We start from the raw sequence: 12,932 nt of genomic DNA, 5'->3' as shown, positions 1-12,932 counted from the left end.
TAAATATCTGATAAAGGAAAGCTGTGGACGAGGATCATCCCATCAGAGAGGTGATGGATTCTCAACCATGAGAGTCTATGAGTCTCTCTTGTTCTCTGATTAGATGTGCTGGAGCGATTTCAGAAAGAGGTGATGTTTTCTTCAAGACCCAGAAAGCTAGTCTGAGTGCTTTCCAGAGCTGGTTTTCCCTAATTTATTCATAGGAAAATCATATGGCTGTATAAAGTTAAGTCACATAATTTATATGTTTATTCATTCAAATATTATCAAAATTGGACTCCCCTTGAAAATCCATGATACATGTTCATTGTGTGTATAAAAGGTGGAAATCTAAGAGTGTCTATGGAAGAGAAGAGATGGTGAGTGAGCCGCCTAATGCTGTCTGCATGTTTTATATCCTCCTTAATTACCAGTTTCCTTCTAAGAGTAGGAAAACCAGTGGTTGAGAGTCTGAGAGCAGCAGAGCCATCTCTCATTGTTTATCCATCCTTGCTTCTAGACAGCGACTATATTGTGTAGATTAGTACAAATTCACTGTAGATGCAGTGCCTGGGCAAGAGTCAAGCATTTATCAAGCACCTACTGTATATCAAGTTCTTTCACGTACATTAGAGGCAAACTAGTAGGGTGGAAAGGGCCTTAGATTGGACATTTCAGTGGCTTCTCATCTCAGCTCTGTGTGACCTTGGGCACAACCCATTCCCTCTAGAGCTCTAGATTTCCCCAGCTCTGTGATGACAAGGTTATAATAGATAGGTGGTAGAGGATCCTTTTCAATAAATATTATATGTGAAAAACCCAATAGATAAAACATAAAAGGAGAGCATGTTTTGGCAGCTAAAACAGAGGTGGGAGTCCAGAGCCACCGTGCCTGTTCTGCTCCAGTTCACAATGGGCTCCTTTCCCACCTCTTCAGTGGTCTGTCAGGCACCTGTAGAATTACACAAGTCTCCAAAGAAATGATTTGTTTCTGGGCTCCCTTTCTGCAGGAACGTTCAGCAATTCTAAACTTCCTTTTTCCCCGCAGGTGTCTCAGCCATCCTCATCCCCCGCCTGGACCTGGTCATCTCCCTGGTGGGCTCTGTGAGCAGCAGTGCCCTGGCCCTCATCATCCCGCCCCTCCTGGAGCTCATCACCTTTTACCCTGAAGACATGAGCTGTGTCACCATTGCAAAGGACATCATGATCAGCATCCTGGGCCTTTTGGGGTGTGTATTTGGAACATACCAAGCCCTCTGTGAGTTGATCCAACCCATCAACTATTCCATAGCCAACTCCACAGCTGTCTATGCATAATTATCTATTTTTATTCTGATAGTTCTCCCTTACTCCCATCCCCAATTTGACTTCTATTGTGGATGTTATATACATTCATCAAACCCCAACATCTCTATATTAATTAGTGGCTTCTTTATCTTTCCAAGAGAAACATAGGTGACACAAGTCAGTACTGATACCTCTCAGGCTATGTCTTTTCTGGTTTTTGGATTTCTCTGGAGGCCTTTTGTACCTCCGAACCAAAAGCACATTCAACCGTTTGTATTATCAGCCTCATTTAATGGGAAAAAGGATGCCATTTGCCCATGATATCCCTGGAAACAGAGACCAAGCAAAAATATAAATGCAAAAGGAGTTGTTTTCTGTATTCTGCAGTAACTACCCTTAAAGCATCAGGTTTAGAAAAGTGTATATTGGGGAAAGAGGAGTTTCTATTTAGGTATGGTTCTAAGTGGAAGAGTCACAGAACAAAAATAGTACTTAGCAGTAATTTTTCTAACCAATAGCTCTGACACTGATTTCCTATGGCATCTTTTTTTTTTTTTTTAATTTTTATCCTATGGGATCTTTGGCAAGTTTCTCTCCCTGTCCATCTCACTTTCCCATTCTATGAATTGAAGGATTGGATTAATTGGCTGTTACAGACTCTTCCAGCTCTGACATTCTGAAAGTGAAAAAAAAAAGAAAAGAAAAGAAATGAATTTATCCTTTAACACATGTGTAAAAGTCGAAGTGTTTTCTGTCAGCAAGTTACCCTGTTGCCCTGGAGACACAGGCATACCAGAAGTAGGTTAAGGGATAAAAAAATATTTCTTAGCAATCTTTCATTATGGTGACCTCCCTACTGAGAAGGACATCACCTCTCTGTCTCTTTCTTCTTCTCTCTCCCCCCACCCGACCCTCACCTTCTCGGATATCTTAAGGCCACTTAGAGCTGATTTAGGCTAAAGGGGATGAGCAGTTTGTGTGAGGGAAAGGATTTCATCATGTGCAAGGACTACTGACCTTTTTAAAAATAATACTTAGTTTTGGTAAGGGTTTGGAAAAACAATCTTATACTCTGCAGATGGCAGAACACATTTTTATGGCTTTTCTGAAGGACAATTTTTATAATACATAAGTTTTAAAATGCATAGCCCTCTGACCCAATTTCACTTCTGGGAGTTTATCCTAAGAATCTTTTATGTTTGCAAAAATTTATGCATTATTTATGTTGGAAACAAATATCCAACATTAAGTTAAATTATGATTCATCCAGAATAGAATTCTGTGATGACCCCAAACACTGCAAAAATGCACCTATTGATATGCAAATATATTTGTGATTTATCAGTGGAAAAAAAAAACTGGTTTAAAGCACTCTGTGAACCAAAATTAGGCAAAGACATTACAAGAAAATAGAGCTACAGACCAAAATCCTTCATGGACATAGATGTAAAAATTCTAAACACAATTTTAGCAAATCAATATAATCAATGTAATTTACCATATTAACAAACTAAAAAGAGAAAAATATATGATCATCTCAATATATATAGAAAAGCATTTGGCAAAATCTAGTGTCTATTCCTAGAATAAAACTCTTGGCAACTAAGGATAGTAGGGAACTTTTACAACTGGTAAAAAGCATCTGTGAAAAATCTATAGCTAACATCATACTTGATAAGGAAAGACTGAAGATCAAAAACAAAATACAGATGTGCATTCTCACCACTTCTATTCAACATTGTACCGATGTCTAGACAGTGAAATTCGGCAACAAAAAGAAATAAAGTCATCCAGAATGGAAAGGAAAAAGTAAAACTGTCTTTATATGAAGTTGATATGATCATCAGTGTAGAAAATCCAATGGAATCTACAAAAAAGCTACTACTAGTTGATTTTACAAAGTTTCAGGATATAAGGTCGATGTATAAAATCCAGTTGTGTTTCTCTGTACTAGCTGGGAACAATCAGAAATTGCACTTACAATAGCACCAAAAATATGCAATAATTTGGGATAAATCTGATGAAAGATATGAAACATATGTACAATAAAGACTATAATATATTGCTAAAAGAAATTAAGATGTAAATAAATGGAGAGATACACCTTCTTCATGGCTCAGAAGACACATTATAGTTAAGATGTCAATCCTCATCAAATTCAGCAAGGTTTTTTTTTTTTAATAAATTGACCAGCTGATTCTAAAATTCATATGGAAATGCAAAGGACCTAGAATGCCAAAATATTCTTTGGAAAAGAACAAAGTTGAGGAGCTAACACTATCTGATTTCAAGAACTGTAACAAAGCTACCATAATCAAACTGCATGGTATTGGTGCCAAAATTGACACATGATTCAATGGACAGAATAGAGAGTCCAGAAATAACTACACACATATGAGCAACTTATTTTTGTCAAAGGTGCGGAGGCAAAGGCAATGTAGTGGAGAAAGAATCACCTTTTCAAGGCAGTTGTGCTGCAAAAATTGGAAATCCTTATGCTCTCCCCACCCCCCCATCCAAAAAAGAACTTGGATCCATATTTTACATCATATACAAAAAAAAATCAATTTAAAATGTATCTTAGGCCTAAATGTAAAATCTAAAACTATAAAACTGTTACAAGAAAATATAGGAGAGAAAAATGTTGTGACCCTTGGACTAGGCAAAGATTTCTTAGATATAACACCTAAAGCACAATCCATAAAAGAAGAAATTGCTAAAATGGACTCCATTAAAATTAAAACCTTTATTCTTCAAAAGACACTGTTAAGAGGATGGAAGGAAAAGCCACCAAGTGGGAGAAAATCTTTGTGAAGTTTGTGTCTAATGAGATACTCATATCCAGAATACATAAAGAACTCTCCAAGTCCAGCAATTAGAAAACAACTTATTTTTTTTTAACGGGCAAAAAAATATGAATGCAGCTCTTCACCAAAGAAGCTTTATGGATGGTAAATAAGCATATGAAGAGATGTCCCAACATCATTAGTATTTAGGGAAATTCAAATTAAAACCACGATGTGATATTACTCTATACCTATTAGAATGACTAAAATTTTAAAGACTGACCATACTGGTGTTGGCAAGGATGTGGAGAAACTGGAACTCCCATATGCTGCTACTGTGGATGGATATGGTGAAACCACTTTGATGAACAGTTTGGTAGTTTCTTTAAAAGTTCAACACACACCTGTCATATGATCCACCTATTCTACCTCAAGATATTTACCTGAAAGAAAAGGAATTTTCTACCTATAAAAATACTTGTACAGGGAATTCCCTGGTGGTCCAGTGGTTAGGACTCCAAGCTTTCACTGCCGAGGGCATGGGTTCATTCCCTTGTTGAGGAACTAAGATCCCACAAGCTGTGTGGTGCGGCCAAAAAAAAAAAGACTTGTACATACATGTTTATGGTAACTTTATTTACAGTAGCAAAAAGTGGGAAACAACCAAAATGCCCATCAACAGGTGAATGGTTAAACAAACTGTGGTATATCCAAGCAGTGGAATACAACTCAGTGATAAATAGGATCAAACTGTTGGTGCACACAGTAACATGGATGAATCTTAAAATAATTATATTGAGTGACAGAATACAGATTTAAAAATGAAACAGGTACAAATTGTATCATTCTATTCATATAAAAGTTTAGAAAATACAACCTAGTCTGTAGGGACAGAAAGCAAATCTGGTTGCTTGAAGGTGAGAGAGGTGAGAAGGGGCATGAGGAAACTTTCATAAGTGATGGATAATATGTTCACTATTTTGATTGTGAGGATGGTTTCCCAGGTGTGTACATATATGTCAAATTTTATTCAATTGTACAGTATGTACAGTTTTATTATATAACAATTATAACTCAAAGCTGTGAAAAATAGAATGTGAAGCATGATGCCATTTTGGTTCCTTTTAAAAAAGCAGTCATATGCATATAGCCAAACAGTTTTGAAGGATATGCACAACATAAAATGTTACAGGAATTTTCTCCAAGTGGGTTCAGTTATGAGTGAAATTTTATGGGTTTTTTTTTTTTTTTTTTGCTTACCTGTGTTGTTACAATTTTAACAGTAATGTGTTGATTTTATTATTTATTTATTTTTGGCTGTGTTGGGTCTTTGCTGCTGCATGCGGGCTTTCTCTAGTTGTGATGAGCAGGGGCTACTCTTTGTTGCGGTGTGCAGGCTTCTCACTGCAGTGGCTTCTCTTGTTGTGGAGCACGGGCTCTAGGCGTGCGGACTTCAGTTGTTGTGGCATGTGGGCTCAGTAGTTGCAGCACACAGGCTTCAGTAGTGTGGCGCACAGGCTTAGTTGCTCCACGGTGTGTGGGATCTTCCCAGACCAGGGATCGAACACATGTCCCCTGCATTGGCAGGCAGATTCTCAACCACTGCACCACCAGGGAAGTCCCTGTGTTGATTTTATAACTAAAGAAACTTCATGTGAGGGAAAATTTTAATGATCTGTTTCACTCTAATGGAAGCACCACTTTTTTTTTTTCGGTACGTGGGCCTCTCACTGCTGTGGCCTCTCCCGCTGCGGAGCACAGGTTCCAGACGCACAGCCTCAGCAGCCATGGCTCACGGGCCCAGCTGCCCTGCGGCTTGTGGGATCCTCCCAGACACGAACCCGTGTCCCCTGCATCAGCAGGTGGACTCTCAACCACTGCGCCACCAGGGAAGCCCCAAAGCACCACTTTTTAAAAACATTTTATAGTGAACTATAATTCCCATACAGGAAAGTATGCAAAGCATAAATTTACAGTATAATGAGTATTTCTAGGTAACATCACTTTTCAACCTCACCTTCTATTTGATGATTGGTTCTATGGCCTAAATAACAGGAATCCCAGCTGGGGTTAGCAGAGTTCTCATCCTGCAATGCGTCTTCATTCATTTACCGATGGTCAGGTGTCAAGCAACAACCTCTCAGAGGAGATGTGAAGTAGCCATGGCATCATGAAGGAAAGGGCGGTGGAGAGGAGCATCTTATCACTACATAAGAAAGCTATATGCCAATAATAAGATCTTTGCTCTTTGGGGACCCAGACCATGAGCCTGGAGCAGGTGAGGCTTTAGGGAATATATGGAAGCCTTACTATAGAATATATAACAATAAAATGCATATAAGACAGTGGTTTATAACTTTTGGAGGGGTCATACACCTTGTTGATTCTAATGAAATCCATGGATCCTCCTTCCATAAAATTCACATTTATGCATACGTACTAAATTTTGCATGCAACTTTAGGAGCAATCACAAACCCAATGAAACAAATAGACCCTGGGTTGCAAAAGAACCTCTGGAAAAAGGAAGGCAAGAATATTTGCTTCTTGTGGCATTGAACCATCTGCAGATGGTGGATAGCCAACCCTGGCACTAAGGTTTGAATGCAGAATGGGGCAATATGCAAAATCAGATGAGGGAGGTAAGCTACCAGACAAGGAAACCCAGGCCACCATATGACTGGTACAGAACACACTTACTGACTGCAGCCAGCACTGACAGGACCCAAATTGGCCTTTCCAGTTTCATCAGTGTATACTGAATTTTCTGCTGCCATGTGCTTCTTTGGCAAAAACTGGGACCTGGTAGTTGGAATAGAGATGTCTGGGAGGATACAGAGGCTGTAGGGGGATTTCTGACCCGCAGAACCTTCAGAATCATCTCCCACTGCATTTCTTGGCTCCACGAGCATGATCTATCTCAACATGACTGAAATGGACTGTGGTTGGGACATTGAGGGGAATGATATACAAAATCACTTTCAGGAGAGGCTGAATTCGGATCTTCAACAACTCATCGAAAGAAAGAGGAATGAGAAAGTTGAGATTGCTAAGCAACACAAGCCCCGCGTGGGGGTGGCAGCAGAAGTTGCCCGTGAGAAACTGAGGCATTAAGAGTTGGCTACCAAGTGGACACAAGTGACATGAGTGGCGTATAAGCCACCATGACCCTGAGAATGAAACTGACAGAGAACTCTATAAAGATGCACAAGATTTGTGACTAGCAAACAATGTCCAGACAGTGCCTGACTCAAACCCACGAAGGAGCGCCTCAAGCAATTCCCTGAGCTCTGAGCTCTAATGTTATAAAAAGGGGGCCGGGGGAGCACAGAACCTCTCCCTGGCATCTGACACCACTTGGAAGTGAAATTGCACTGCTAGGATATTGCACTGAAAATTTTCTTAAGGGAAAATTTTCAGGTGGACCATAACTTAGGAAGTTGGACTTGCCGGTCAGCGAGATTCACATGTGAACGACAGGCCCTGTGATCTGGTCCTTCCCCACCTCTCTTGCTTCTTCTGGCACGAATAGCACCTTTTCTCTCCATCCGCACCAGCCTTTGTCCAGTTTCCAAAAAGCAGCTCCTCCTTCCTGCAGGGCCTCGGCATATGCTATTCCCTCCACTTTGAACTCTTTTCCCCCTCTCTCTACCTACTTAATTCCTACTCATTTGTCAGATCTCAGTTATCACCTCCTCAGGAGAACCCTCCCTGACTTCACCCACTGACCCAGGCTCTGCCATTCCTGATAAGCTTCTATTTCGTAACACTCCTCAGTTGTCATAGAAAAACTTCAGCAGTATATTTTTACAACTTTTTATTTATTTTATTTATTTTTTTTGGGGGGGTCGTTTGTGTCTCCATTACAGATTTTAAGATTTTTTTGTTCTAGATCCATAAAAAATGCCATTGGTAATTTGATAGGGATTGCATTGAATCTGTAGATTGCTTTGGGTAATATAGTCATTTTCACAATATTGATTCTTCCAATCCAAGAACATGGTATATCTCTCCATCTGTTGGTATCATCTTTAATTTCCTTCATCAGTGTCTTATAGTTTTCTGCATACAGGTCTTTTGTCTCCCTAGGTAGGTTTATTCCTAGGTATTTTATTCTTTTTGTTGCAATGGTAAATGGGAATGTTTCCTTAATTTCTCTTTCAGATTTTTCATCATTAGTGTATAGGAATGCAAGAGATTTCTGTGCATTAATTTTGTATCCTGCAACTTTACCAAATTCATGGATTAGCTCTAGTAGTTTTCTGGTGGCATTTTTAGGATTCTCTTTGTATAGTATCATGTCACCTGCAAACAGTGACAGTTTTGGCTAGGACTTCCAAAACTATGTTGAATAATAGTGGTGAGAGTGGACATCCTTGTCTTGTTCCTGATCTTAGAGGAAATGCTTTCAGTTTTTCACCATTGAGAATGATGTTTGCTGTGGGTTTGTCGTATATGGCCTTTATTATGTTGAGGTAGGTTCCCTCTATGCCCACTTTCTGGAGAGTTTTTATCATAAATGGGTGTTGAGTTTTGTCAAAAGCTTTTTCTGCATCTATTGAGATGATCATATAGTTTTGTTTTGGTTTTTTTTTGCGTTACGTGGGCCTCTCACTGTTGTGGCCTCTCTTGTTGCGGAGCACAGGCTCCAGATGCTCAGGCTCAGCGGCCATGGCTCATGGGCCCAGCCACTCCGCGGCAGGTGGGATCTTCCCGGACCAGGGCACGAACCCGTGTCCCCTGCATCGGCAGGCGGACTCTCAACCACTGCACCACCAGGGAAGCCCAATCATATAGTTTTTATTCTTCAGGTTGTTAATATGGTGTATCACATTGATTGATTTGTGTATATTGAAGAATCCTTGCATCCCTGGGATAAATCCCACTTGATCATGGTGTATGATCCTTTTAATGTGTTGTTAGATTCTGTTTGCTAGTATTTTGTTGAGGATTTTTGCATCTATATTCATCGGTGATATTGGTCTGTAATTTTCTTTTTTTGTAATATCTTTGTCTGGTTTTGATATCAGGGTAATGGTGGCCTCATAGAATGAGTTTGGGAGTGTTCCTTCCTCTGCAATTTTTTGGAAGAGTTTGAGAAGGATGGGTGTTAGCTCTTCTCTAAATGTTTGATTGAATTCACTTGTGAAGCCATCTGGTCCTGGACTTTTGTTTGTTGGAAGATTTTTAATCACAGTTTCAATTACATTACTTGTGATTGGTCTGTTCATATTTTCTATTTCTTCCTGGTTCAGTCTTGGAAGGTTATACCTTTCTAAGAATTTGTCCATTTCTTCCAGGTTGTCCATTTTATTGGCATAGAGTTGCTTGTAGTAGTCTCTTAGGATGCTTTGTATTTCTGCAGTGTCTGTTGTAACTTCTCCTTTTTCATTTCTAATTTTATTGAATTGAGTCCTCTCCCTCTTTTTCTTGATGAGTCTGGCTAAAGGTGTATCAATTTTGTTTATCTTCTCAAAGAACCAGCTTTTAGTTTTATTGATCTTTGCTATTGTTTTCTTTGTTTCTATTTCATTTATTTCTGCCCTGATCTTTATGATTTCTTTCCTTCTGCTAACGTTGGGTTTTGTTTGTTCTTCTTTCTCTTGTTCCTTTAGGTGTAAGGCTAGATTGTTTATTTGAGATTTTTCTTGTTTCATGAGATAGGCTTGTATAGCTATAAACTTCCCTCTTAGAACTGCTTTTGCTGCATCCCATAGGTTTTGGATCGTCGTGTTTTCATTGTCATTTGTCTCTAGATATTTTTTTATTTCCTCTTTGATTTCTTCAGCGATCTCTTGGTTATTTAGTAACGTATTGTTTAGCCTCCATGTGTTTGTGTTTTTTACGTTTTTTTCCCTGTAATTCATTTCTAATCTCATAGCGTTGTGGTCAGAAAAGATGCTTGATATGATTTCAGTTTTCTTAAATTTACTGAGGCTTGATTTGTGACCCAAGATGTGATCTATCCTGGAGAATGTTCTGTGCGCACTTGACAAGAAAGCGTAATCTGCTGTTTTTGGATGGAATGTCCTATAAATATCAATTAAATCTATCTGGTCTATTGTGTCATTTAAAGCTTCTGTTTCCTTATTTATTTTCATTTTGGATGATCTGTCCATTGGTGTAAGTAAGGAGTTAAAGTCTCCCACTATTATTGTGTTACTGTCAATTTCCTCTTTTATAGTTGTTAGCAGTTGCCTTATGTATTGAGGTACTTCTATGTTGGGTGCATATATTTTTATAGTTGTTATATCTTCTTCTTGGATTGATCCCTTGATCATTATGTAGTGTTCTTCCTTGTCTCTTGTAACCTTCTTTATTTTAAAGTCTATTTTGTCTGATATGACTATAGCTACTACTCCAGCTTTCTTTTGATTTCCATTTGCATGGAATATCTTTTTTCATCCCCTCACTTTCAGTCTGTATGTGTCCCTAGGCCTGAAGTGGGTGTCTTGTAGACAGCATATAGATGGGTCTTGTTTTTGTATCCATTCAGCAAGCCTGTGTCTTTTGGTTGGAGCATTTAATCCATTCACATTTAAGGTAATTATCGATATGTATGTTCCTATGGCCATTTTCTTAATTGTTTTGGGTTTGTTTTTATAGGTCCTTTTCTTCTCTTGTGTTTTCCACTTAGAGAAGTTCGTTTAGCATTTGTTGTAGAGCTGGTTTGGTGGTGCTGAATTCTCTTAGCTTTTGCTTGTCTGTAAAGCTTTTGATTTCTCCATGGAATCTGAATGAGATCCTCGACGGGTAGAGTAATCTTGGTTGTAGGTTCTTCCCTTTCATCACTTTAAGTATATCATGCCACTCCCTTCTGGCTTGTAGAGTTTCTGCTGAGAAATCAGCTGTTAACCTTATGGGAGTTCCCTTGTATGTTATTTGTCGTTTTTCCCTTGCTGCTTTCAATAATTTTTCTTTGCCTTTAATTTTTGCCAATTTGATTACTATGTGTCTCAGCGTGTTTCTCCTTGGGTTTATCCTGTATGAGACTCTCTGTGCTTCCTGGTCTTGGGTGGCTATTTCCTTTCCCATGTTAAGGAAGTTTTTGACTATAATCTCTTCAAATATTTTCTCTGGTCCTTTCTCTCTCTCTTCTCCTTCTGGGACCCCTGTAATGCGAATGTTGCTGTGTTTAATATTGTCCCAGAGGTCTCTTAGGCTGTCTTCATTTCTTTTCGTTCTTTTTTCTTTATTCTGTTCCGCAGCAGTGAATTCCACCATTCTGTCTTCCCGGTCACTTATGTGTTTTTCTGCCTCAGTTATTCTGCTATTGATTCCTTGTAGTGTATTTTTCATTTCAGTTATTGTATTGTTCATCTCTGTTTGTTTGTTCTTTAATTCTTCTAGGTCTTTGTTAAACATTTCTTGTATCTTCTCGATCTTTGCCTCCATTCCTTTTCTGAGGTCCTGGATCATCTTCACTATCATTATTCTGAATTCTTTTTCTGGAAGGTTGCCTATCTCTACTTCATGTAGTTGTTTTTCTGGGATTTTATCTTGTTCCTTCATCTGGTACATAGCCCTCTGCCTTTTCATCTTGTCTACCTTTCTGTGAATGTGGTTTTTGTTCCACAGGCTGCAGGATTGTAGTTCTTCTTGCTTCCCTACAACTTTTTATTTTGAAAAAACTTTAAAGTGGCAAAAATAATAGAGTCCCCATATACCCTTCACCTAGCTTTCAATAATGTTAACATCTTACCCAAACAGAGCACAGTGATCAAAACTAAGTAATTAACACTGGTGAAATCCTATTTCTGGTCCTTTTTCTAATCCAACATCCAATCCAAGTTCTCACAATTTCTATATTCTCTTCTAATGTGTGACTGTTCCTCAGTCTTCCCTTACTGTTCATGGCCCTGATGCTTTTGAAGACAACTAGCCAGTTATTTTGTATTGTTTCTCAATTTAGGTTTGTGTGATCTTTCTTTTTTTTTTTTTTTACATCTTTATTGGAGTATAATTGCTTTACAATGGTGTGTTAGTTTCTGCTTTATAACAAAGTGAATCAGCTATACATATACATATATCCCCATATCTCCTCCCTCTTGCGTCTCCCTCCCTCCCTCCCTCCCTATCCCACCCCTCCAGGTGGTCACAAAGCACTGAGCCGATATCCCTATGCCATGCGGCTGCTTCCCACTAGCTATCTACCTTACGTTTGGTAGTGTATATATGTCCATGCCTCTCTCTCGCTTTGTCACAGCTTACCCTTCCCCCTCCCCATATCCTCAAGTCCATTCTCTAGTAGGTCTGTGGCTTTATTCCTGTCTTACCCCTAGGTTCTTCATGACATTTTTTTTCTTAAATTCCATATATATGTGTTAGCATATGGTATTTGTCTTTCTCTTTCTGACTTACTTCACTCTGTATGACAGACTCTAGGTCTATCCACCTCACTACAAAAGCTCAATTGTGTTTCTTTTTATGGCTGAGTAATATTCCATTGTATATATGTGCCACATCTTCTTTATCCATTCATCCGATGATGGACACTTAGGTTGTTTCCATCTCCGGGCTATTGTAAATAGAGCTGCAATGAACATTTTGGTACATGACTCTCTTTGAATTATGGTTTTCTCAGGGTATATGCCCAGTGGTGGGATTGCTGGGTCATATGGTAGTTCTATTTGTAGTTCTTTAAGGAACCTCCATACTGTTCTCCATGTGTGATCTTTCTTGGGATGAAATTGAGATTATACGTTTTGGACAATACCAGAGAAGTGTCACTGTCCTTTATCAGTGTACCATATTGGGAAGTGCACAATGTCAGTATGTCTTACTGGTGATGTTAAATTTGATCAGTTGGTTAAGTGGTGTCTGCCAGATTTCTCCACTATATTTTTCCCCTTTGTAATTGTATCCTGTAAGGAGGTATCTTG

General features: G+C 38.9%; 1 protein-coding gene across 1 annotated transcript in view; it reads left to right on the top strand.

The window, feature by feature from the left end:
• The window catches only part of SLC36A2 (solute carrier family 36 member 2), a 114,907-nt gene extending 112,932 nt beyond the window's left edge, over positions 1–1,975 (top strand). Inside the window, exon 20 of the mRNA XM_067732325.1 lies at positions 1,028–1,975. Within this exon, the coding sequence (XP_067588426.1) occupies positions 1,028–1,296 (269 nt within the window). The 3' untranslated portion in view covers positions 1,297–1,975. The remainder of the gene's footprint in view (positions 1–1,027) is intronic.
• Positions 1,976–12,932: the final 10,957 nt, after the last annotated feature.

This window comes from Pseudorca crassidens, chromosome 3, assembly GCF_039906515.1.
Source record: "Pseudorca crassidens isolate mPseCra1 chromosome 3, mPseCra1.hap1, whole genome shotgun sequence".
In the NCBI taxonomy this organism is placed as follows: domain Eukaryota; kingdom Metazoa; phylum Chordata; class Mammalia; order Artiodactyla; family Delphinidae; genus Pseudorca; species Pseudorca crassidens.
Note: the sequence above shows the minus strand (reverse complement) of the source record. Positions and strands in the feature narration are given on the sequence as shown.